At 34.2% G+C, this 25,357-nt stretch overlaps 1 protein-coding gene and 1 non-coding gene across 2 annotated transcripts; one reads left to right on the forward strand and one right to left on the reverse strand.

The window, feature by feature from the left end:
- The first annotated feature begins 862 nt into the window (after positions 1-862).
- On the forward strand, positions 863-4,387 carry LOC141724546 (12-oxophytodienoate reductase 3). The gene is made up of 5 exons (XM_074526719.1): positions 863-1,073; positions 1,244-1,384; positions 2,165-2,295; positions 2,933-3,115; positions 3,480-4,387. The coding sequence occupies exons 1-5, from the start codon at positions 994-996 to the stop codon at positions 4,139-4,141; spliced, it is 1,197 nt and encodes a 398-aa protein (XP_074382820.1). The 5' UTR covers positions 863-993; the 3' UTR covers positions 4,142-4,387.
- Positions 4,388-19,259: 14,872 nt separating this feature from the next.
- On the reverse strand, positions 19,260-19,366 carry LOC141663470 (small nucleolar RNA R71). The gene has a single exon (XR_012551539.1). It is a non-coding gene; the product is annotated as a small nucleolar RNA R71 (small nucleolar RNA).
- Between the last annotated feature and the right edge of the window lie 5,991 nt (positions 19,367-25,357).

The raw sequence follows: 25,357 nt of genomic DNA on the forward strand, positions 1-25,357 counted from the left end.
AGCTTTTCTTACCGAGAATCAAACAGTTTCGAACCAAATAACACTAAAATCAAACATGGTCAAATTAAATTGCTCCATCCCTCTTTAATTAAATTTTAGTGGTGTGAGGTCAATTGACCAAAATTTGAATTAAGTTTATTAATATTTTATAACTGAACAAAATAAAATAATTATATTACTGAAAATTACATTTAATCTATTTAAATATATAATAATTTTTTTAATAATATATAAAAGTAATATTTAATATTTGGTCAATTTGATCGATAAAAAAAATTTAACTAAAAAAATACGTAGTGAATATTATTAAAGCTAAATTCAAAATAAATTAGTTAAAAAAGGTTGGGATGAAGGATGAAAATCATTGTGCAAATATAAAAAATCAAATTGTTTAAATAATTTTATTTTTTTATAATCCTCCCAAAAGAAAAAATCGAATCAAGTATTACGAAGACAAGCTCCAAAATAAAACTAAAATTTTGGCCAAAGAACATATGATGCTCAATTTCTTTATTTTCACGTTTATGGAGGTAGTGAAAAGATATACTTAAAATTTGATATACTCGTCTGTTATAAATGGAAAATGAATAATAATAATAATAATAATAATAATAATAATAATAATAATAATAATAATAATAATAATAATAATAATAATAATAATAATAATAATAATAATAATAATAATAATAAGAAGAAAAGAAAATTGTTTTTGAAAACACAGATGAACGAGCATTTAAAAAGAAAGGGAAATAAAGTGGACGGAGAGAAGCACATGTGAAAAGTGAGTTCTTGGACTTGTAATTGTAAACACACGTTTTATTTATATCCTTCCTTACCGTGTGTATGCACCCAGACACAGTCCCTTTAATTTAGTACATAATAATGACACGCACTCTGCTTTACATAGTCTCCTAGATTTTTGAAGTCATACACGAGTCTTTGACAACATTAATCTTGAGTCATATTACATACCATCTCCGACCAATAATCATGGCTGATTCATCGCCGTCCGATAACAATCCGACCCTCTTTTCTCCATACAAGATGGGCAAGTTCAATTTATCTCACAGGTCATTTCTGCGCCTTTGTTACACATCTTTTAATATTACCGGCGGATCACCGATGACTTTGCCGGAATTATGAATCCGACCAAGTATACAGATGCGTTAGTAGAACATTTGGGCTTGTCAGTTTAGAGTGCTGTTTAATTTATTGAAATTTGTTTGTGTGTGCACTGCAGGGTAGTGCTGGCACCTATGACGAGGTGCAGGGCTATAAATGGAATTCCACAGGCAGCACTGGTGGAGTACTATACTCAGAGATCAACTGATGGTGGTCTTCTCATAACTGAGGGTACCATGACTTCACCCACGGCCGCCGGGTAATTTCCTTTTTTCATATCTTTTTTTTGTTAAAAGGTGTTTCTTTTAACCATGATTTTAGTCTTATAATGTTGTGTTTGGTTGGGGTTAATGAAATGGAATGAGATTTTTGGTGGAAAAATGATTAAATTTTCTAAAATTTTTATTCTTTCACCCATTCCATTCCTAATCACCTACATTATAATTAAACACCCCCAATTTAAGATTTGAGATGAATGCTTCATTCTTTACTAACCCTGTTTTCTTCACAATTCTTATCATAACAATTTTGTCCATCTAATTATTTTTTTCAAATCTTCCCTCCAACTCCCATTTATTTCTTTTACTTACATCCATTCCATTTCATTCACCCCACCCAAACACAACCTAAATGTTGCAATAGTTGTGGCAACAGCCAACATAGACCAAACGTTTGTTCAATCTCAAGACAAGATCCAAAATCTTGAAAATTTAAACTATATAAAACATAGCAACGTTTTAGGTAGGTATCAAACAGATAGTCTGGTCTGCATATGATTTTTTTTTAAAAAAATAGAAAAAAGATGGCGTGTTTGTGTACATCATGCTTTCTTTTTCATGTCCCCCTCCACTGAAAAAATAATAGATATAAAGTTCCAAAAAACTTGTTACTTTAACAATTCACATTAGGACAAGTTGTTATCATTTTATATAGTTGTTTCCACATGGATTGCTTTTGGCCATTGATCGGATCTATTTTGAGTGGGAGAAGATTTTTAATTCTTGCGCTAATAATTGTGAAAAATGTTGTGGGAAACTAGTTTCCCTCATGTTCCAGGAATATACAATAAAGAACAAGTGGAGGCTTGGAAGAGAGTGGTGGATGCAGTCCACAAGAAAGGAGCTGTTATTTTTTGTCAGCTTTGGCATGTTGGTCGAGCATCTCATCAAGGTATTATTGGCTCAGCCTCAGCTGGATTCAGAGTTTAATAGGGTGGTTCCTAGTTATATATGTTTTGATGTCAGTCTTGTTGGAGATTACTCATCTTTCAATTCTGTATCCACTGCATCATGTATCTCCATTAACTATTATCATTCTAAGAAAATGGAAAATCTTAATCAAGCTGTATGTACACCATTTCTCTTTATTCTTCGGGATTGGGGCCGACAATTTTTTTCTCGAATTTATTAATGTTATCTAGGTAATGCTTGTACAATAATTTTTGGCATATAGGGTCTGACCAGTTATTTTCATCGGAATCTTTTCATGTTCTGCTTCTATTTTTTTTTGACCTTTGAATAGCAAGTACAGTTAATTTTCTTGTTTTGAACTGTTAACTGTAAAATGTGAGAATAATTTGAAGTTTGCATCAAGGATTTTTAACCTCGGTGGACTTTAGCAGCAGTGATTCATTTCCATGCTGGTAATATAAGGTAGCTAGCAACATATCCAGAAGAAATGAGCTATTGTTAATGTGCTTCACTCCTAGCGACCTAGTTGCATGTGTTCCTATGATGCAAATGATCTCTGTTGGATGTTTAAACTTTAATATCCCGAATCTAAACTAGTGAACTGATGACTTGATCAGTTTATCAATCTGATGGGGAATCACCAATATCTTCAACGTCAAACCCAATATCAAACAGGTGGAAAATACTGATGCCAGATGGGAGATTCGGTACTTACCCAAAACCACGTGCTTTGTCGATTTATGAAATAGCAGAGGAGGTGGAACACTACCGTCAGGCTGCGGTAAATGCCATTGAAGCAGGTAAATTTGCTTGACTTCATACATTCAACTTGCATGTAATCTATGCTATTTAGAACTAGAACAAATTATACTCCTCCGTACCTCAGATGTACCACATGCCATGCCTGTTATTTTATAATACATGTTTAACATAGTGGGGGATTACAGCTTATTACAGTTTCATTGCAGCATATGATAAATTGGAAAAGTAAATAGTAAGTGAATGTTTGAGAGGACAATCTCTGGAGTTCAACTGCAGAATGTTTACCAATTGAATCTTGAACTTAATTACTGGGCACGTTGTCATATCTGAATACCATTTTAATGTTATACAAGTAGGATGTTTATGCTATAAATAAAAACTAATAAAGAAAATATTATTTAGGTTTTGATGGAATTGAAATCCATGGAGCACATGGCTACCTCATCGATCAATTCCTAAAGGATGGCATCAATGATCGCACAGACGAGTATGGTGGATCACTTGCAAACCGCTGCAAATTTGTAATGCAAGTAGTTCAGGCAGTAGTTTCAGCTATTGGCGCAGATCGTGTAGGGCTCAGAATATCACCAGCAATTGACCACCTTGATGCCAAAGACTCAGATCCACGTAGTCTTGGATTAGCAGTTATTGACAGGCTTAATAAGTTCCAGTTAGAGTCAGGATCCAAACTTGCTTACCTTCATATAACTCAGCCTAGGTACACAGCTTATGGCCAAACAGAATCAGGGAGACATGTCAGTGAAGTCGAGGAAGCCGAATTAATTAGGACTTGGAGAAGAGCTTATCAGGGAACTTTCATTTGCAGTGGTGGCTACACTCGTGCACTAGGTTTTGAAGCTGTTGCTCAAGGTGATGCTGATTTAGTGTCATATGGCCGACTGTTTATTTCAAACCCGGACTTGGTTCTGAGGCTCAAGAATAATGCACCTTTAAATAGGTATGTCAGAGCTACTTTCTATACTCAAGATCCTGTAGTGGGATATACAGATTACCCTTTTCTCAGCAAAGGGAATCAAAGTGATGCACATTTGTCTCGCCTTTGATTGTATGCTACTTTCCCTAGCACGATGATGACATGGATAGCATTGCTTGTTCTTCATTGTTGTGTAGTGTTTGGTTATATGTTATTTCTGAGGAAACAAAGAATCTTGGATGTTAGTGATTGATATGTAGTATGTATTTCAACCATGGGGTTATTTACTTGAATAGTTCCATTTTGTGCACCAAGAAGTGATTCTTGTATCCGAAATCATTTTTTTAAGTCATGGTTAAATGTTTGATCTTCTTGATTCCTGTTGCCAACTCTGGGGAGTTTCGGGTGTATGTTTTCATGATGTAAAAGTTGCAGTTTAGTGTGTTTTCAATTCCCTAATCTAATGGTGTGTTTGGCCGACATAACACAGTTAAAATAATAATCGATAAATAATAATCTGGCAAAAATAATATTTTTTTTCCAGTACCAACATAATGGACAGGGTGCATGTCTGTATTTTTGCTCCCTATAATAATTAACTTGCTAAAATAATATTTTTTCTTGTCCCGCCCGTGTTACTATTACTTTAAGTTGTGTAATAAACCCCAACTATTTATGGACAAGTCTTTGTTCACACAACCTATAAGTGGATTTTGTGACTTATGAAATTTTTTTAAACTTATTTTGATTTTTCGATTTTTTGTTAACTTTAGTTTTTAATCAATGTTTTACATATCTTTATAATTTAAAATTTACGAATTAAGATAATTATAATTCACAAATATTTATTTTAGTTTATTTTAATTAAAAAATTATTTAAAAGTAAAATTATTTAAACACTTATTTAACTTATAAATATTCATCTATTTATCATTTATAAATTAATTAATTATTTTAAATCATAAATTACTTATTTTAAAATTTTCCAAACGAGCAATAATTATATTTTAGATTTGTATAGTTTGTAGCATGCAAGTAAAGAGGCGAGTAGATGATTCTACATTATTTTTCCATTATTTGATTTTTTTAAATAATACACTATTTACAAAAAAAAAATACTTTTAAATAAATTGTTGCAATGTTATTGATTTTATATTAATTTGATATTTTTTAGTTGAGTCTAACTTTTTAATAATAATAATAATAGTAGTAATAGTGATAATAATTATAATAATAATAATAATGATAATAATATAATAATAAAATAAAAAACAATAACAACAACAACACGAATAATAATAATAATAATAATAATAATAATAATAATAATAATAATAATAATAATAATAATAATAATAATAATAATAATAATAATAATAATAATAATAATAATAATAATAATAATAGCAATCCTTAGCCAAAAATTATAATCATCATTATTATTTATTTTTTAGATTTATATAAAATAAAATTTGAACACATGTTTAAAATTTTGTAGTACATCAATTGACAAAAGTTAATTTTGTAGTACATCAATTGACAAATGTATGTGTTTTAGTTTTATAAAATGTTTGTTGTAATGAAATAGCATATTTACTAAAATTCGACTACGTTTTGAAATTTATGATTGAAAAAAAAACTTACGTATTATATGTAAGTTTATAAGAAAATCAAACCAAAGAGAAACGATATTTTATCACATACAAGGAAAACGAATATATAATTGTAACAATTTATAACTACTTGATCTTATGGAGTCGTTTCTCAGAATTGCTGCGGGATTTATCACCTTTGAAAGGACCTCTTGGAGAACAATATCATTTATATATTGTTGGTATCACATCATATGAAAACATTATCACATGACATCTCGTAACATTAAGACATAAACATGTGTAGTTTTAAATTCTATGAAAGAGTACATATGCCCCTCATCGAGGAATAGAATTTTCTAGAATATAAATTATATTAGCAACCCCTCTGAATTCGTATTTTTACGAATTTCTCTGAACAACAATGTCCACATCAAAAGAAGACGTGAACATGTTATCGGGTTTTTTTAATAAATAGGTCAAACAATTAACGAGGAAGAAATAGACCAAGAACCGCGGAACACGTTTCAAAAGTTTCAGGCGCGCCATAAGCGGTATTGGTCGTGAAGGGCGGTCGTTTACGATGGTCATCTACGACGATCGTTTACGAGAAAATATGAACATTGGCGGAATTTCAAAGAAGAAGATGTTTCAAAATTTGGAGAGAATAGATACGATCAGCGGAGAACAAGAGGTGGCCCGGGCTTCGGAGAACATATGGCTGAGCATTCGATCAGTTCGGTCGGAAACCAAATCGAACCAAATTAACCGAAAACTCAAGTAATGTTTTTTTCCTAACCGAATCGAACTTACGCATAAATCGAACAAAAAACTGAACTAAATTATTTCGGCTTATTCGGTTCGGTTTATAAAAATAGAAATATTTGAAATTTTTATAAAACATGGTGAGTGTGTGTTAACATCCTCCAACTTATTTCAGCTACTAATCTGCATTTCATAAAGCAAAACCTTAAAAAAAATTACAAATGCGTGTGTCTATTTGTACCAAAAGGTTTACACCAGTCAGAAGATCACTACTACTTGTTACAAACAACAAATTCAAAATAAAATACTTGTAAAGACAACACTGATTAATACTTAGAAAATTTTAAGAAAATTTTAAGAAGTTGGAGTCAATACTTGTCTTGATCAGTAAGAGAAGTGGTTACAATAGGCTTGCAAGGCAGCCATGGGACACGGCGTATTAAAAGCGATGTATATTTGGGAATCAACATTCCATCTTCAAGGTACTCTGAAATTCAAGATAGAAAACTGTTTCTGTTTTTGGAATGGGTGAAGCAGCCGAGTCGAATAATTGTGTTTGTGGTATGTGAATCTGTTAGATTTAGGTTTAGTATTTAGTCAACTGTGTCTGCGACTCTGTGTGTCTGTGTTCTTTTACATATATTTATAATATTATAATATATATGTATATATATATGCATACTTCGATTATTTCGGTTAAACCGAATTGATTTTCAGACAAACTGAACCGAACCAATATTATTTCGGTTAAAATCGAAAAACCGAAATAACCACAATTTTTGAAAAATTTCAAACCGAACAAAACCGAAATTCAATGGTTCAGTTCGATTTTTTGATTTCGGTTTGGTTTTGCTCAGCCCTAGGAGAACATGTCTCCATACCCCTAGGGCGCTCCCCAAGGCTTTTGGCCATAAGGGGATGGCCATTTTTGACGATGAATGAGCAACGATGAGTGTTAGATATTGAGTACAACACAGAGGGGGTAAATGTGTTTTCTAAATTTTTAACCTTTTTCAAACTTATTTGGATATGGTGAACAAAGCAGTTTATGATTTGTAAAAATATTGTGTTCAACAGAAATAAAATCACAAGCACAATATTTCAAAACTCACTTAATTTGTATTAATTAAGTTTGTCTTTCTACAATTTCGGTGTTCTTAAAAATATAAGAACTCAGCTTCTTTTTTGAGAGAGCACAAGAAAATTAAGATCTGTTTTGTTACAACTAAATTAAAGGACCAGTGTTTACTTTATAGATTAGTAAACACAGGTTTACACAACATGCAATAAGATGTACTAAACCTTTTTCTAAGCTATCTCTTAATCTTTCTATTTTTGGCTTAGTAAATCTTTACAAATCTAGTAGTTCTGTGACCATCCTTTGTCATTTAATCTTGGTCCTTGATCTTGCACTCTTCAAACTGCTTTTGTAGACTTTCCAATCTAAGTGAATAGATCGTTTGTTGATTGATAATCTTGAATCTTTTACTTGTCTGTATTACTGTATTTGAGGTTCATATCGAGATCTCCAGTTTATTCTATAAATTTTGACTTATCGATATCTCTGTGATCTCTATATGCATTTTGACTTGTCGATATCTATGAGTTCTCTACATGCAGAAATTACTTATCGATATCTCCAATCTTCACATCTTCATCTGAGTTGTCGATATCTCTAAGACTTCTCTATAAGCCATTTTGGACTTCTCGATAAGTCATTCTGGAGTTCTTGAATGACTTCTCTATATAACCTGATCTGTTACTTTTTGATATCTTGACTTAGAACATTTTTCACAAAACAGATTTATTCAACTCCAAGCTTTTACATCTTTTATCTGAGGAATGATCTTTGCTTGATCTTCTTCCAGAGTTTATTCTTAGGCTTGAAACTGTTTATAGAAAAATACTCTAGTCCAATCTTCTAACCTTTTTACAGACCCAATTTGTGAGAAGATTGCTTATCACAAATTCATGTCTGATAACAAGACTAGCCTTAAGTTCAAAATAATTACATAAAAATTGACATATTTACAAATACAGCTTTTATATATTTGAAGATTACATAAGTTCCACAGTTACAGCCATCAAGTGAATTTCTCATAGCCCGGTTTGTTTCTATTGAGGTCCTTTAGGTTTACTAGCACCTGGAGTTCTTCCATTATTTCAGTCCCTCTTAGAGCTTCTAAAACCTTGAGCCATTCATCTAACGTGTCACCATTGAGGTAACCAACTCTGAATCTTGAGAATGTCCCAACTTGTATGTTCAGAAAATGTCCATCCTTTGATATTCTACGCAACCCTCTTGCCTTGAACTCATTTGAACTTTGCTCAAACATCTCTATCTCCTAAGCATATTTTCTATCCCTTTCCTCCTTTTCAGCCTTCAATCTTGCATGCCTTTCATCCCTTTCCCTTAACCTCTCAGACATCATAGCTTTCCACATTCTTCTACTTGTATCCTTATCCTTCATCAAGCTAATTACCCTCTTTAATTCTGTGGTTGAAAATGTTTCCATTACTGTCCTGCTAAGCAAAATGAAGGTCCCATATTGGTAGTAGATTCTGACTTGTGCTAGTGATACAACCCAAACTTTGACAATTCTCCAGATTGTTGTTGAAAAAAGTCATTATCTGTGATCCACATATTTAGAGGCAGAAAGTCAGTTTGATTGAAGCAATTCTAGATGATCCCAATATCACCTTGCATTTTCTTTGGTTTTCTTCCAACAGACTTGAAGTGAGTTATGGTTTGAGGCTTGAATAAAGGTAGGTTTGTGATTTTCTTTAATGTGACATGGCTTGATCTAATTGGTATCTTGAGTAGGGTGTTTGCAGTTTATTTATACAAGTATTTTGGCTTTTGAGGTAGGTTTAGTTAAGATAGTGTTTGGCTAGGCTTGGTGGTTTGAGTTTGTGAGATTTGGATTTGTATGACATTTTTCTTGACACCTTCTTCTCCACCCTTTTTCTTTCTTCTTCTTTCATCTACCCATTTTCTATCACCCCTCTTCTTCTCTTCTACTTTGCTGGCAGTTGCTTTAGAAGATTGACTTGGATTTGAGCCATAAGGTTTTGTTCATCATTCTTCTGCTCATCATCATTATTGTCATCTTTTGTGTTGAATTGAGTAGTTGACAACATGGTCTCAGCATTTTGTAGGTATCTTCCCAGCATCCTAATCATCTCCTCATCTTCAGTTGCTTTGCTCTTCTACCTCTTTAAGTCAGTTTCCAATATCATAATCAATCTTGTATTTCCCCTTACATAGTTTTTGGGAACTGTGAAGTACTTGCATTGTTTGGTTTGTGGACAGATGTAGGCCACACCCTTGCTTGGATGTAGATAGGCTTCAAGAAAAGCAGTTATCTGAGCTTCCTTGAGTTCATTGAGCAATTGGGTGTTCTCTGGAATTACTGGATTAACTCTATCAATTATTACATCTAGCTCAGATGCTCTCATGGTTTGAAGATTTGAGAGAGATAATTGTAGACATCTGTCTAAACCACAGTCATTGACATGGGCCACTATCCTTTTATCCAAAAAGTTGTCAACCTTTACAATCACCACTCTTAGAATATTGATATTGTTGGCCAAGGCTCTTTTGTAAGTGATGTAGTTGTTGTGAAGAGAGACTATTAGCACAACCAGTAGCTCATTAAACTCCTTATCTTGACAGGGTCCTACTGCAGCTTTCTGAAGTCTGTCTTTCCAACATCTTGGGAATTTTTTACCTGTGTAGAGCTTTGTCCAGAGTGAGATGTAGATTTTCCAGCTTCTTTTACTGTATAGATTTTCCAGCTTCCTTGGATTGTTAAATTCTAGCTTCTATCTCCCCCTTAGTCTTGGTAGCAAGTGGAGTTGGAATTTTTGGCCTCACAGTTTCAGGTAGAGCAGGTAATGGAACATTTAAAGTACCCATAATAGCTCCCAATGAGATAGAATTCTGCATTTGGAGATGTTTGTGAGAGTCTACTAGGGTCCTGATGTCATTTTGTTGACTCTACTCCAGATTAGTGAGAGATGTGACCTGAGCTGTGAGTGAGTCATTGGAGGCTTGCATATTGGAGACTTGATGTTGAAGAGGCTGTATTTGGAGGTTTGTTGATGTGGAGATTGGCTGTTGTGAGCTGGAAGACAGAGGAGAACCAAATGTAGCCTGAATGGATTCCTTGATTCCTTCTGGTCAAAAGAGCTGAGGGTTCATATCTGGCTTGGTGGACTTGATCCAATTTGATCCTTGTGTCATTATTATTTGTAATTTGATTTTGGACAACTTCATGCAAGGCCGGAAATGGTTTCTTTAAGTTCTTGATGCTCTTCTACATGCTGCTCACATCAAACCTTGCCATTTAGTCAGCAAATTTGTTGTTATTCCAAAACAATCTAACAATAAAATTACAGAAGGGGGGTTGAATGTAATTCTAGGTTTCTTTTCAAAATTTAAGAAACTACTTTATCAAAATATATTGATATTTGAATATGCAAGTGTGCGGAATGAAATATGAATGTATTCAAAACACAAAGTTACTTAACACAAAGATTTAAAACTTTCTGGTTGATTGAACTTTCCACCATAGATATATATTGATTGAGAACTCTGTGATGCAAGAATGCACAAAGCTGTTTACAAGTGAATTTATAAAGAGAGAACTAAGAAATTCTTAACAGATTATGCCTTATCTATTTCTCAGTTCTTTCGATCGATATTTTTCTACTTGCTACTCTTGGTTTATATATCACCAAGTTACATGTGAAAAAGATAAACTAATAAAACAAAATTGTCTAAGTCTAATCACATGTTTTTTTCATTTCTCCATCCAGCATCTTTATATTTCTTCAAGTTAGCACGGAAATGAAAATGCTTCTTTGTTCTCAAAATCCTGCTAATAGGATGCCACATTCCTTTTGTATACAATCAACCTACGTGACTGTCAAGTCACTATCAACTCCTATTTGAATTTGTTATCCGTCGAGACTCGGTTGGATCATCCGTCGAGACTCTATTGGATCATCCATTGAATGAGACTTGGGTCATCCGTCGAAACCTTGTAGAAACATCCGTTGAAAGTATTATCATAGCAGTTGACTCAATTCCAGTTATACAAAATTATAAGGCATCTAATATTTACAATTAGCCAACCGATTTTGCATATCATACTGGAAGCCAACATGACTTAGAATATCCCACAACTTCTAATCATTCAAGACATTACAGTATACAGGAATGTGCTACAAAAACTTATTTAATCATTATCTACTCTTTCAACGGATGACAAGTAAGATTATCCGTTGAAAGCTACATACACACTTAATTAAATATACTAAGGTGTTTTGGTAAAATATCATCAAGCCTACAATATATTCCTAACAATCTCCCCCAATTTATGTCTATTAGAATTGTAGGCATAAATTTAGGAGGACTTGATGATAACAAAACACCTTTTACAAAAAGATCATTCAATTGCAGATTAAAATGATAAGTGTTACAGTTTTATTGAAAGTGATAAAAGAAAGTTCAAAAAGTCTCACAAGTCTTGTTCAAGGTGCTCCTCTAGTCTAAGCAGATTAATCCTTTTTCCTTGAATGTCTAGTCTTCTTTCCAAGCTTCATATTGTTCTCTTCTATCTAGAGTTGGAGTTGTCTGTAGAACTCATCTTTATCTTTATTGGATAGATCCGGAATCTCTTGCATTTCATTTAAAGTTTCATTACTTGATAGTTTTAACTGATCTTCTAGTCTGAAAAATCTTCTGGTGTTCCTCTCATCCTTGAACTCCATCAAACCGTAAGGTTTCAAGTGCACTCTACTTCCAGTGTAAGGAATAGTTAAGATTCTTGGTAGTGCACCTGGTTCTCTCCACCTTCTTTGAATTTGTTGAATTTTGTTAAGTATCTCTATTTTGGCCACCTTGGTGAATCTATAATCTTTCTTGATTGCAGAGAATACTTTTACTAAGATAGATTAGCCTTCATTGAGAATCCTATGAAGAGGCCAAGTAAATTCTTTTCCACCCTTGGACTTGAACACTAGTCTTTCCGGGAGACTTTTGTGGGCATCAATAGCTCTCACTTCATCTAGCTCATCCAGATAAAGATTAATGTCTGAAAACTTCTTTATGCCACAAATAAAGAGCTAATCTCCTTTGTTGACTGTTGGCTTGGGTTTAGATAAGGTTTTGGATTTAAATGGGAAAGACTTGACTGGCGTGCTTGGTATGTTCTTTCTCCTTTTAGAGGTGATTGGTATTGGGATGTTCAGCTCAGGAATAGGTAGGCTTTCCTAGTCTATTGGTTCATCCTTGGAAATGATTGGCTCACCATGAAAATTCACACCAGGATGGACCTTGATTTCAACTTGCTCCAATATGGGCATAATTGGTTGATTTGTAGTAGTAGACTGAGTTGGCTTTGGTTCTATCTCTTCTTCTTCAAAAACCAACTTCCTTTTGGCTCTTTTCTTTCTTACTCTTTTTACAGATTTCTGCTTTGGTTCCTCCAGCTTCTTAGTTTCCGATAAGGTTGCAGGCTTTTCAGTATCTGATTTGGTTGCAAGCTTTTCAGCTTGTTTCTTAGCTTCTAAGGCAGCCAGCCTTTCTAGATACTTGATCCTCGGTTTTTCTTCTTTCTTGGCTTCTCCAAATTGAGGATGTCCAGCCATTATACAAATTAGTTTTCCATGCCTGTAGATTTTAGCTATTCTTTTCTTCAAGACTGAGTCTCTTAGATCTTATTGATTGGCAATGGAGTGACCAAGCGGCTTCTTTTTATCAGGTTGAGGAGTTACATAGATGTTGAGTGGAATTTATATCACTTTATAATGCTCCGTAAAGCTTTGAATTGGTCTTTTGTACTCGAGTTGTTGGTGTTTTTAACGTATTTTGTAGTGTTTTTGCATTTCACGCATTTAACAGGAGTACAGGTGAATTTGCATTATTTTGATGCTAAAATAGTGTTAGGATGATGTCTAGAATAAAAGCTCATGAAAAAGCAAGCTCAAATCGACAAGAAAAGAAGAAGCCAGATTTTTCCAGAGAGTAAGCGCGCCCGCGTTGTAGAAGCGCGCCCGCGCCAGCATGGCAGAAGTACAGCGCGCCCGCGTTGGTCAAGCACGCGGCCGCGCCGGGTCAGGATTTTAGAATCCTGATTCTCCTCTGATTTTGATCCAGAAGACTACTACTCTATATGGGCTGCTATATAAACATCACTTAAGGTTGTTTTTCATAACAAGACATACCAGAGCTTAAGGAGAAGGCGTAAGAAGACCGTAGATCATAATTCAACCAAGGTGAAGAGGATCTAGTTTATTCTTGTGATTCTTTGTTTTAAGTTGTAACTTTGGATGCTAGTTTTCTTTCTTGTGAAACTATACTCTTGTTTCATACTTGGTTTATTATTTATTCAGTATAAAGACTACGTTTATTATGCCATGCTTTCATCAGAACCCACGTTGATGATGAGTCTGATTATGGGCTAATCGTTATCATGGGGTTCTAACGGATTTATTTATGGATTTCTTTAGTTAATTCGTTTCGATGCCTTAGTGTGTGGTGATTGTATGATAATCTAGTATTGGTTGTGCTTATTCGTCTTATGAGCGTCACGAACTTATAAGATAGCGTGTTAATCTTTAATAAAGCGAAATTGAATTTAAGGGTTTAAAACTTGCCATGCTAGCATAGGTTCATGTATTTGATATGCATGATTCATAGGTAATTTTAACCATTTACTTGTCCAATATAATCATGATAGATAACTTGTTCGTTAAATCGTTATGTTGTCAAATTCTATAGACATATAGGATCTCAATATAAGTGGTGTCTATTCAGCTTATATCTCATTTGTGGATGTCTGGTAGTATGGTATTCGTACAACGAAAGTTGGCGTTTATTAGTTTCGTGTTATCTAATTAGTGTCATCACCATTGCATGCTAAGGTTAAGAATGAAAAGGCTATTGAATGAGGTATTTAATGAAGTTAGAATCCCATGTTTTTCTCATATAGTATTTGTGGCGCCCTCCAAACCCGGGTCAGAAGTTTGGGGTCCACACACACACCTTATTTATAACCTGCTTATAACAATACTAAAGATAATAATAATATGCAATGACCCTACTTACCAACTACCACGGATCGCAACAGGTTAAAGTATGCACACAAGCCAAACACACTAATATATTACATACCGATTAAATCCCAACCATTCAAACTCAAACTGAGTATTAAACATATTACAAACTTTTACAATTTACATTATTCCAAAAGAAGCCTACTAGCTCAGCTTCAACAGCCTTAATCCCTAGCTCTCGCACTGGACTGGGGATCCTTGCTACCAACTGGTTCCTTTTTAATTGGAAAGAGTATAAACAACATCGCACAAATGAGCTAACTAGCTCAGCAAGTCACAATGACAAAACTGAGAATAATGATCATCAAGTGAATATGGTTATGATATCAAGTGAACAATGGATTATGATTTAGAATTGGATACTATATTTTTATTTTAAAACCAAGGTTAGGCTGCTGATCAGTCACGCACTAACCCCGAGCAAAGCACACAGCATTGCTCTAACTACTGGATCCAAGGCACACATTGGCCTAACTTGACCATTATATGGTCTGACCACGAATCTGGTCCACACTTTTATAAAAACAATCCAATTCTAACATAATAACAAAATTAAACAATAATAAACAATAATAAGAATCATTAACAACAGTGAGTGTTTAACAATAAAAGAGTTTCAACCCTTGTGTGGATCAACAAGGTACTTTCAAGGTTGGATGTTGGGTAATGAAAGAATTGGATAACAAAGGAATCAATGTTTCAGGGTTTTAAGAATTTGGTCTTTCAAAGCATAAGATACCATGGGTTGAGTATATAATAACTCAGTTCAGTGTCTGATATTTAGTTTGTATATATTTGTGGAGTAGTATCGTAGATTTGTGGTTCGTGTTTGAGTATACAATAATCAATGGCTTAGAAAGAATATGGTTCATGGCTCAAGAAAAATAACTGAAATCAGGGTTTAGGTTTCCGTGCTTCAAAGCACTTGCAATGTCAACAAGACTATCAAGTACTACAATATCTCGAGAAAGTTCAGAACACTTGCCTGGTATTAGCTTACTATCCTGCACTCGCTTCCAATCACAATCGTCTTACTCCTCAACTACCTGTTTCCCTTTCCTACGTCTTGCCTCTTCTGCTCACATATGATAAGCATCTATCAATCATCAACTCACAGGATTCTATTCAATACGTACTTCTATCTACCCTTCATTTCACCCAAATCCGATTAACGGATTGAAAGTTATGCAATAACCAAGTAAACACCGAATATATAGACCGATAGTCAATCAACAAGTCACGTATAACACATAATACATCACGTAATCAATGACATATCATTTATAAAGAAGTCCCGGGTCATAAATATGCTTTCGGGTATTTAAAATAATTTTTAAAGTATTTTTCAGAATTAATACGGGTCGTTGGATCAATTTCGGGTTAATAAACAGGGTTCGGTTGGCCAATTCTGGCTCCGAAACAATTTTGTAATAATTATCGAGCCTTGGAAATAATTTAGAATAATATTTTAAAGCTCGAAACTATTTTTCGGAATTTTTAAATCATTTTTAAATAATTAAATCTAATTAATTAATTAATTAAATCAATTAATAATTAATTAAATCAATTAATCAATTAATTTTTGAATTAATTGACCAATTAATCAATTAAAAATCAACTGAAATTAATTAACTAATTAATTCAGATTTATTTTTAAATTAAAAATAATTTTCGGAATTAAAATACTAATTTTTAGAATTTTCAGAAATTAAAAATGAATTTTTATAATAAAAATAAATAGGAAAAATGATTTTTAAACATTTTATAAACAGGAATCCTATTTTTGAAAACTTTGCAAACTACAGGGACTAAACTTCATCATCTACAAAACTACAAGGGCCTGTTTGCAATTTTGCCAGCCCAGCCGTCGACTCGCCGGAGTGTGGCCGGAGAACAGGATTCCGGCCACCTCAGGCCACCAAACTGTCCAGATTAAATCTACAGGTTACCAGCAACTTATTCGTGCAATCAAAACTCAATAATCATCTCTGTTCTGGCCGGAAATTGGCCAAGAACATCGCCGGTTTCCGGCTGATAGGGATGAATAAATCCTGATTGTATAATTAAATATTGCAAGGTGTAGGGCTGCTAGGCCCAATAAGAAGATGTATGACATTCAGACCAAGAAGGTCAACACATTGATCAGGCATGATGGACCAGATCAGGCCTGATGGAACAAAAAAGGCCCAAAAGCCCTGGTTATTTATTAATTTCGTAATTAATAAATAAAGGAGGAAAACAACTATTAAGATAAGTCCTAGTGGGGATATAAATCCTTGTAGATTGGCCTCAAGCGGACCTAAAAGGATAAGGAATCAGTTTCCTACTATCTAGGACTCCAAAGTCCATTCTAATTATGAGACTTGCCCACCAAGTCTCCTATACTAAGTCCGATTCAAGGACTCTCAACATCTATATAAGGGGTCTCGCCCCACAAATCAGAACTACGTTTTTTGGCTTGATTCTCTAATTCACAGAGATACGTAGGCATCTCGTAAAGGCAGAATTAAGCTACGAAACACGAGAGCAGCCATTAAAGGCCTTGAGCTCCCGAATCTTAGTAATAAATACAGCAAATAATAACCTTAGTTTTTTATCCATAACACCGGCGAACATCGAAAACTTTCAAAACACAACTCCCTTCGATCCATTAATCCTCTGTTAACTAGCTATATACCAATCGATTGCAAATTTCATAAGGAACACAACCCACTATAAATCAACAGCTAATAACCCCTGGATCAAAAACCCCAAAATTTCAATTGAAAACATTCATACGGGCTATAAACCCTAATTTTGAAATTCGAAAATTAAACCTACTTTTGAGCATGTTATTGAACTCCACATTAGACGTATAATATATCAAAATCATCAGGAAAACAAGCTCTACCACATGCAATCATCAAATCATACAAACAATCATCCGAACAAAAATTCATATTTTTCATAAAAATAATTCGAAAATAATTAAATTTATATAAAATCAACCTTTGATTCTGCAGTAAAACAGGTCCTGGAATCTGATAGTACTCCTTGAGACCTTCAAATTGGTTACTCCAACTTTCCAAACGGATTTCACTAACACCTTGAATTTGTGGTTTGATTCTCAGAAAGGTTTATGAATATATGATTTTTCTCTGTAAAATTATATAATTATCTGTCTGCAAATGATTTTGATACGAAATAAAATACGGTAAAAGGCTATTTATATTTACGGGAAATTAGTATCCCATTGGATCATTCCGGATATAAACGATACGTTTATTTGTAAAAACTGATCCAAACGGTATCGGTTTTCGGGATAATTATCCAAATCAGTACAATTTGTACTGCGATCTTGGTCTCAGCGCCTGGTTACACGTATTACGAAGTGATAATTGTGATAGTTTAATAAAAAGCTCCCGTTTATCGAAAATACGGGTTTTATTGATTTACCGAAACGAATATTGTATCGAAAATGTTGCGCCGGGACCCGCGCAGGACAAACCGTACGCCGGATCGAAAAAGTCGAAACATGGAAAATGCTCGGAATATTACAATTAGGTTAGGAAGGAGTTCTTGGAAGAGTTTCGGGTTCCAATAACGTAACAACGGTTGACGTCGGTTGGTTCCCGCTTTTATAAAATAGAATTTAAATACTCGGAAAATGATTTTATAAATTTCATATGATTCATATAAATTCATAAATCAACATAATAATAATTAGGAAGATATGACAATTATCTATATTTTATTTTGGACATATAAAAATTGAAATACTCAATTAATACTATTTTTGAATATTCAAATACAAATAACACTTAACAGTTAATTCACAGAATAGATACTGAACACACATAATAATTATTTAATAGCAAAAAAAATTACACGATATATCCCGGATATTACAGTATTCAACTCTCTTTACTCTCTTAGTCAATGTTCTTTAGTATAATCTCTTAGTTAATCTTAGTTATAAACAACCTCAATTTGTTATTCGTCTTAGCATTGGATAATAACCATACCATTGTTGCATAAATACATTAATTGAAATTAACCTAAACCAGTCCTTGTGGGAATGAACTAGAATTAATTATATATTACTTGCGATCACGTATACTTGCGTTAATATTAGCGCGTGTTCTATCCCTAACAAGTTTTTGTCGCCGCTGTCGGGGACTTCCGTGTTAATTTTTAGTTTATGTGTTTTTCATCATTGGTCGTTAAAGTTCAGTGATTCGGACATACTTACTTATTTCCTTGAACTGTAGCGAGCGTGTATGCATACGCATTATCGGTCTCATAAGAGAACACTGGATCAAGCTGAGGAAGAAGTTGTAGTAGAGGAGAAAGTCGAAGAAGAGATCTTAGTTGAGAAGGAAGAAGAAGAACTTATTACAATGGGAGAACCAGAAGTGAATCTGAAGGCTTTGATGGATTACTCTCAATTGAAGATAATGATATTCAGTCTAACATTGTTCGACCAGCCATCTCGGCTAATACCTTTGAGATCAAGTCAAGCACGATTCAGATGATACATAACTCAATTTAGTTTGGGGGTTCTCCGACAGAGATCCCAACATGCACATCAGAGATTTCATCGAGATCTGTGACACTTTCAAGTTCAATGGAGTTTCTCAAGATGCTATTAAGTTGATGCTTTTCCCATTCTCTCTGTGGGATAAAGCGAAGTGCTGGTTACATTCTCTACCACCAGGGTCTATCACCAAATGGGAGGATCTTGCTCAAAAGTTCTTAACTAAATTCTTCCCTATGGCGAAGACTGCTGCAATCAGAAATGCACTTACTCAATTTGCTCAGCAATCTGGAGAATCTTTATGTGAGGCTTGGGATCATTATAAAGAAATTCTTAGAAAGTGTTCTCACCATGGGATGCCTGACTGGATGATCATTAATAGCTTCTATAATGGATTGGGTGCTACTTTTAGACCCATGCTTGATGCAGCATCAGGAGGAGCCTTGCAGGCTAAAAGCTATGATGAAGTTTATGAATTGATTGAACTAATGGCTGCTAATGAATACCAAAATCCTACTCAGGGACTATCTCAGGGCAAGGTAGCAGGAATCCAGGAGTTATATACAGCTACTGCTATAGCTGCCCGGCTTAAGGCTTTGACGATGAAGGTGGATTCTTTGGCTAATTATGGAGTTAATCAGATCACTAGTGTCTGTGAGCTTTGTGCTGGTGCCCATGAGACGGAGCAGTGTGCTATTTCTAGTGAATCAGCTCAGTTCGTGAGCAACTTTCAGAGGTCGCAGTAGCCTGTGCCCGCCACCTATCATCCTAACAACCACAATCATCCTAAATTTAGCTGGAGCAACACTCAGAATGTGATTCAGCAGCCTTATCAGCAGTATCCAGCAAAGCAGTACAACCCCCTGGTTTTCAGCAACCACAATATGCACCAAGGCAACAACTCCCGCTGCAACAGTCTAATGAAAAATCTGAATTGGAGGAGTTGAGGCTCATGTGCTAGAGCCAAGCGGTTTCTATCAAGACCTTGGAAAATCAAATTGGGCAAATTGCCAATTCCTTGCTAAATCGTCAACCTGGTACACTCCCTAGTGACACTGAAGTTCCAGGAAAGAGGGAAGCTAAGGAGCAGGTAAAGGCAATTATATTAAGGTCTGGGAAGGTTGCGAATCCCGAACACTCTCAAGTTTCGGATGAAGAAGCTGTAGCTGAAGAAGAAGTGCAGAAAGAAGCTGAAGTGGAACCAAGGAAGACTGCTGTTGAGCACACTCCTCATGAGGGTAATGAAGGGGTTTTAGCACATAAACGCAGCGAAAACGTAAATTTAATCTTAAAAAAAATGAAACCCTCCGCAGGATCCATGCGAAAAAATAATATTTAATTCGTAGTTCAGTGTGTTTACATTAAGAAGCTTTACGTTAATGGAAAGATGGATGTCTTTAATAGCGATCCAAGAACGATGAACGGAGATCCTTAGCAGCTGCTCCTCAAGTGTGAAGCACTCCAGGATGTTAAAGGAATTTTTCGCAAGAGAGGGTATTAAGAAATAAGTCTGTGTCACTAGTGAGAGTTTTGTGGAGAAACCCAGTGGTTGAAGAATCAACCTGGGAGCTCGAGAGTGAAATGTTAGAAAAGTATCCTCAGTTGTTTGCATAGTATGATTCTGAGGACAGAATCCTTATAAGGGGGGAGAATGTAACGACCGAGAAATTACGCTTGTATTATATCATAATAAAGATAAATTATGTGTATTATTATGTGTTTAAATGTGTTGAGTCATTAAACCCTAACTGCTATGTGTTACGTGTTGTCTGTTTTGATCCAAACGTGTTTTGGATATTTATTGAGTGTTCTATCGTAGGTTATATATTTTATATCAAAACCCGTACAGCTCAAAACCATGTTTTAAAAGCTCGTATTTCAAACAAAATCATTGGCCCTATCTTGTCAAAAATGCTCTATACCATATCGCTATTCTGAACCCCTGGACGTTTTACAAATTTACCTTTTTCGTGAAAAACGACATTTCCGGACCCCTTCGGGTACTAAAAACCCCACAAAAATTACATTTTTATTTTTATATGATCATGAAATTATCATACATCATTTTTCTTTGCATTTTTGTAATATTCACAATTTTTGGGAATTTTGAGCATTAATTTTGTATTTATTGGATATTTAAAAATGCATTATTAATAACCAAAAATTATAAAAATTGGGGCCAAATATTTTTATTAGGAGTGTAATTAGCCCCTTCATTTTATTTAGGGGTATTATTTTCATAAATATAAATACCAGATTTATAATTAATTATTCAGTTAATTACTATTAAAAATCAGAAAAAAATAAAAAGAAAAGGGATTAGGGTTTGAGTGAAGAACAGGGCAGGAGAATCAAAGCTAATTTTCATCGTGATTTCGGCATCCAAATCGAACATGTGAGTATTCGTTTTGAAGCTTATGATCTATAGTTTCTGTTCATGTACTTATTTTCGCTGATTATTGAGTTGATTTTTGATTTGTATTTTCGGGTTTTAATTGCGAATTCGGGTTTGAAGTTTCAGTTGTTGTTTGATGTTTTGATGATTACGAACGTATAGATCGTCGATTTTCCCATCGAACGGCACCGGTTTCGTAGTTTTTGGCTTCTGTTTCGTGTTCGTCGGAAAAGCGGCGACGCCGCCGTTGTTCTTCGTCTCCGGTGGTGTTCGACGAGGAAGGAGGACGAAGGGAGGCCTGGGAACAGAAGGGGATGTCGTATGTGTTGCTGAGGAACCAAAAGCAATGAATAACGAGATCGAACCAGTCGTTTTGGGCCGATTTTCCGTTCGCCGGATTTTCCCCGCCGTGCCGGTTTCTGGGCACGTGTTCTTGCTGTTCTTCGCAACCCAGGTTCGACCCGGTTTGCAACCCGGTTTCGACCCGGGTTTGATCCAAAAACCCTGACCCTGAATCCTGATGTTATGTTTCTAGTTTTTTTTATATATTTATTCTATTTTCTAAAAATCAGAAATTAGTTTTAATAATTCTAATAATTAATTAAAAATTAGTTTTAAATTCTGAAAAATAGTATTTTAATTTCTAATTTATTTTATTAAATTATAAATTCGAATTTAATTATGTAATTAATTATTTAATTCTTTATCCAATTATTTATTAGTTATCTAATTAATAAATAATTAGGTAATTAATTAATAAATAAGGATTAAAAATAATTAAATAATACGATTAATAATCCGATAATTAGTTAATATTATGAGTAACTCGTATTCATACGAGTAGTGATTCGATAATTAGAATTATTATTCGAGCGATAGTTATTCGAAGAATGTCGTAATAATTATTTGTATCGTATAATTAAATATCGATAATTAATTAACGAATCGTATAAGTTACAATAATAATAATGTAATGTTTCGATAATTATGTGAGGATTGCGAGTAGCTCGTATTTATACGAGTAGTTAATCGTTGAGTAGATTATAATTCGAGTAATTAGTAGTTATTTGATAAATAGTGTATCAGTTAATTGTATCGATTGATTATTTATAAATAATCGATCTGATCGAGTAAGTGTTATTAATTTGCGAATAATTGTAATAAATAATAATTAATCCTAATAATTAGGGATTAATTATTCTAAAATACAATAATTATTAATTAATTATTTAAAAATGTAATTAAGGATTATTTAATTATAATTAATTATTTATAATTAATTATTAATTAATTAAATCTTGTTTAATTCATAATAATTAAACCTTTAGTCCGATTTGAGCGAAACGAAGACCCCTAGACTCAGAAAAATGAAACAAATCCAATAAAAATAGTTGTAAGTTATAATTTTTTCCGGAAGAGAGTGGTTTTGTGATAATTAATTGTTCATAGGCCCTATTAGGGGTGGAATCGAGTCAAATAAATCCCGAAAAATTGTAATAAAATCAGATAGGGTTAATTATTATAAATATGAGTCTAGAATCGATTCTAAAAATAATTATAAGTCTAAAAAAATTAATTATGTGCTTTATGTGCTATGTGCTTTACGTGATTATGTGAACCTTACGTGTTATATAATTATATATGTATATATGCGAGTCAGATAGAAATGCATGGGTAGACTGATAAGGTTACGTGGTATCAATTCGAGATACACGTATATAGTAAGTTATCTAAATGACTATCTTTCTATGATTGGTTCAGTGTTAGCAAGGCAGAGCAAGCTAGGGACAGAAGGCGGTGAGTTGAACCAGGTTAAGTACGTGCAAGGCAAGTTTTTCCCCTATTCTAAATTCAGAATAGTGAATTATAATTCTTTTCTCATATCAGTTACCTTTGATAATTATTGTTCATATACACTGTTACCCAATTATTAATGCTTGTTTCTATTTCATTTTGATTCTTGATTTCTCCCAATTTATTGAATCCTCTATTTATATTCCAATACTTTTACCCTTGTTACATATACTCTGGTATATCCTGGTGTTGGGATATATCAAAAGCATTCCAATATTTTTCCGGATGCTATACCTTGGACCGGATGGTTACTATACGGGCTGGGTTTTACCCAGACCATTATTTAATAGGCCATAGTTGCCTGAGTACTCTTTATGTTGATTGGGTCTATGCAGTTGGGTATAGATCCGCACTGTATCCTGACTGATCAGCGGGTTATAGTGCATATATTGGTTCTTGTTTTCAGTCTTGTTCATTTGGCACTCGCCAGTGTTGGCAAATTATTATCCTATACAGATTCAGATGGTTGTTCAAACCAGCAGCTTATTGGTTCACTTATTTCTCTCTCTTTATACTATATATATTATTGCAGGCTTGTTGAGCAATTTTGGCTCATCCCTTTTCATTGTTATTCCTATTGTTTTACAGTTAAGGTAGAGAATGAAACCCATCAGGACCCGCGTAGTCAAGAAGCGAGTCAAGCAGCGGGACCCTCTTATACCAAGAGTGTTCCTTCCTATTCCCGAAGAGAGCTTTGAATTACCAGATCAGGTGTAGCAGGATAAGTAGTAATGTTGGGTTGAATAAAAGTTTTATGTAGTTTGAATAAAATTTGTGTGGTGAGAATGTAGATAGAATAAAGTTTTGTAATAAAGAGAGTTCTTAAGACAGATTATTTTATTTGGGTTTGTAATAAAGTGTAGTATGTGGTTCTTATTTTCAACTCAACCCTTACAAGATTCTGAGTAGTAGTAGTTCGGGGGTAATTATTATATTTATATTCCGCTTGTGCAGGTTTAGTTTGTAGTTGTTGTTAATAATGCCCCAAATCTATACCCCGGATTTGAAGGGTGTTATAGTGTGAGTCATGTTCAGTGAACTTATTCTATAATAAGCACCTACATACTAGCTATAGTGTCACCACACAAATGTCTATGAGAACAGACATCCTTCATAATGAAGCAAGCATAGTATGTACCGATCTTTGCGGATTATTAATTACCAGTTAGTAATCCTACGACCAGGAACTATTTAAATTTAGAGTTATCATCTTTTAGGTCTCATTATTATGATCTCATTACAATCCATAAAAAGCTTTACTCTAAACTGTGGTATATCTTATTTAAACATTTAAATAGATAGAGCCCGCAATAAAAACAAAACAAGCCTTTTATTAATATCAATGAAATCAAAACAGATTACATAAAAGTTATTCCTAAATCCTCATACATGATTGGACTTAGGACATATCTCTTTCAATCTCCCACTTGTACTAAAGCCAATCACTCTGGTATCTAATACCCATCTTGTCTTTATGACGATCAAAGTGACTCTGAGAAAGTGGCTTTGTGAGTGGGTCTGCTACGTTGTTATGTGTGTCAACTCTCTCGACGTTGACATCTCCTCTTTCAACAATCTGAATTGCACCACCATTCAGAGTAAACACGTACCCTGACATGGATTTGCTATCACTTTCTGATTGAAAACTAGAGTTAGTATAACCCTCTATTTTCAACTCAGATTCACCACCAAAAACAATAAAAATGTCCTGAGTCCTTCGCAAGTACTTAAGGATGTTTTTCACTGCTTTCCAGTAGTCTTCACCTGGATTGGACTGATATCTGCTCATCACACTAATTGAATAAGCAACATCAGGCCTTGTACACAACATCGCGTACATGATAGATCCTATTGTTGAAGCATAAGGAATCTTACTCATACGCTCTCTTTCCTCAAGTGTCTTAGGAGACATTTTTTCCGGAAAGGGACACTCCATGGCTTATCGGTATGAGACCTCTTTTGGAGTTTTCCATGCTAAACCTTTTAAGAACTTTCTGGATGTATGTACCCTGGGTAAGACCTATCATTCTTCTAGATCTATCTCTATAGATCTTCATACCGAGAATGTAGGATGCTTCTCCCAAGTCCTTCATAGTGAAG

This window comes from Apium graveolens, chromosome 5, assembly GCF_009905375.1.
Source record: "Apium graveolens cultivar Ventura chromosome 5, ASM990537v1, whole genome shotgun sequence".
NCBI lineage: Eukaryota > Viridiplantae > Streptophyta > Magnoliopsida > Apiales > Apiaceae > Apium > Apium graveolens.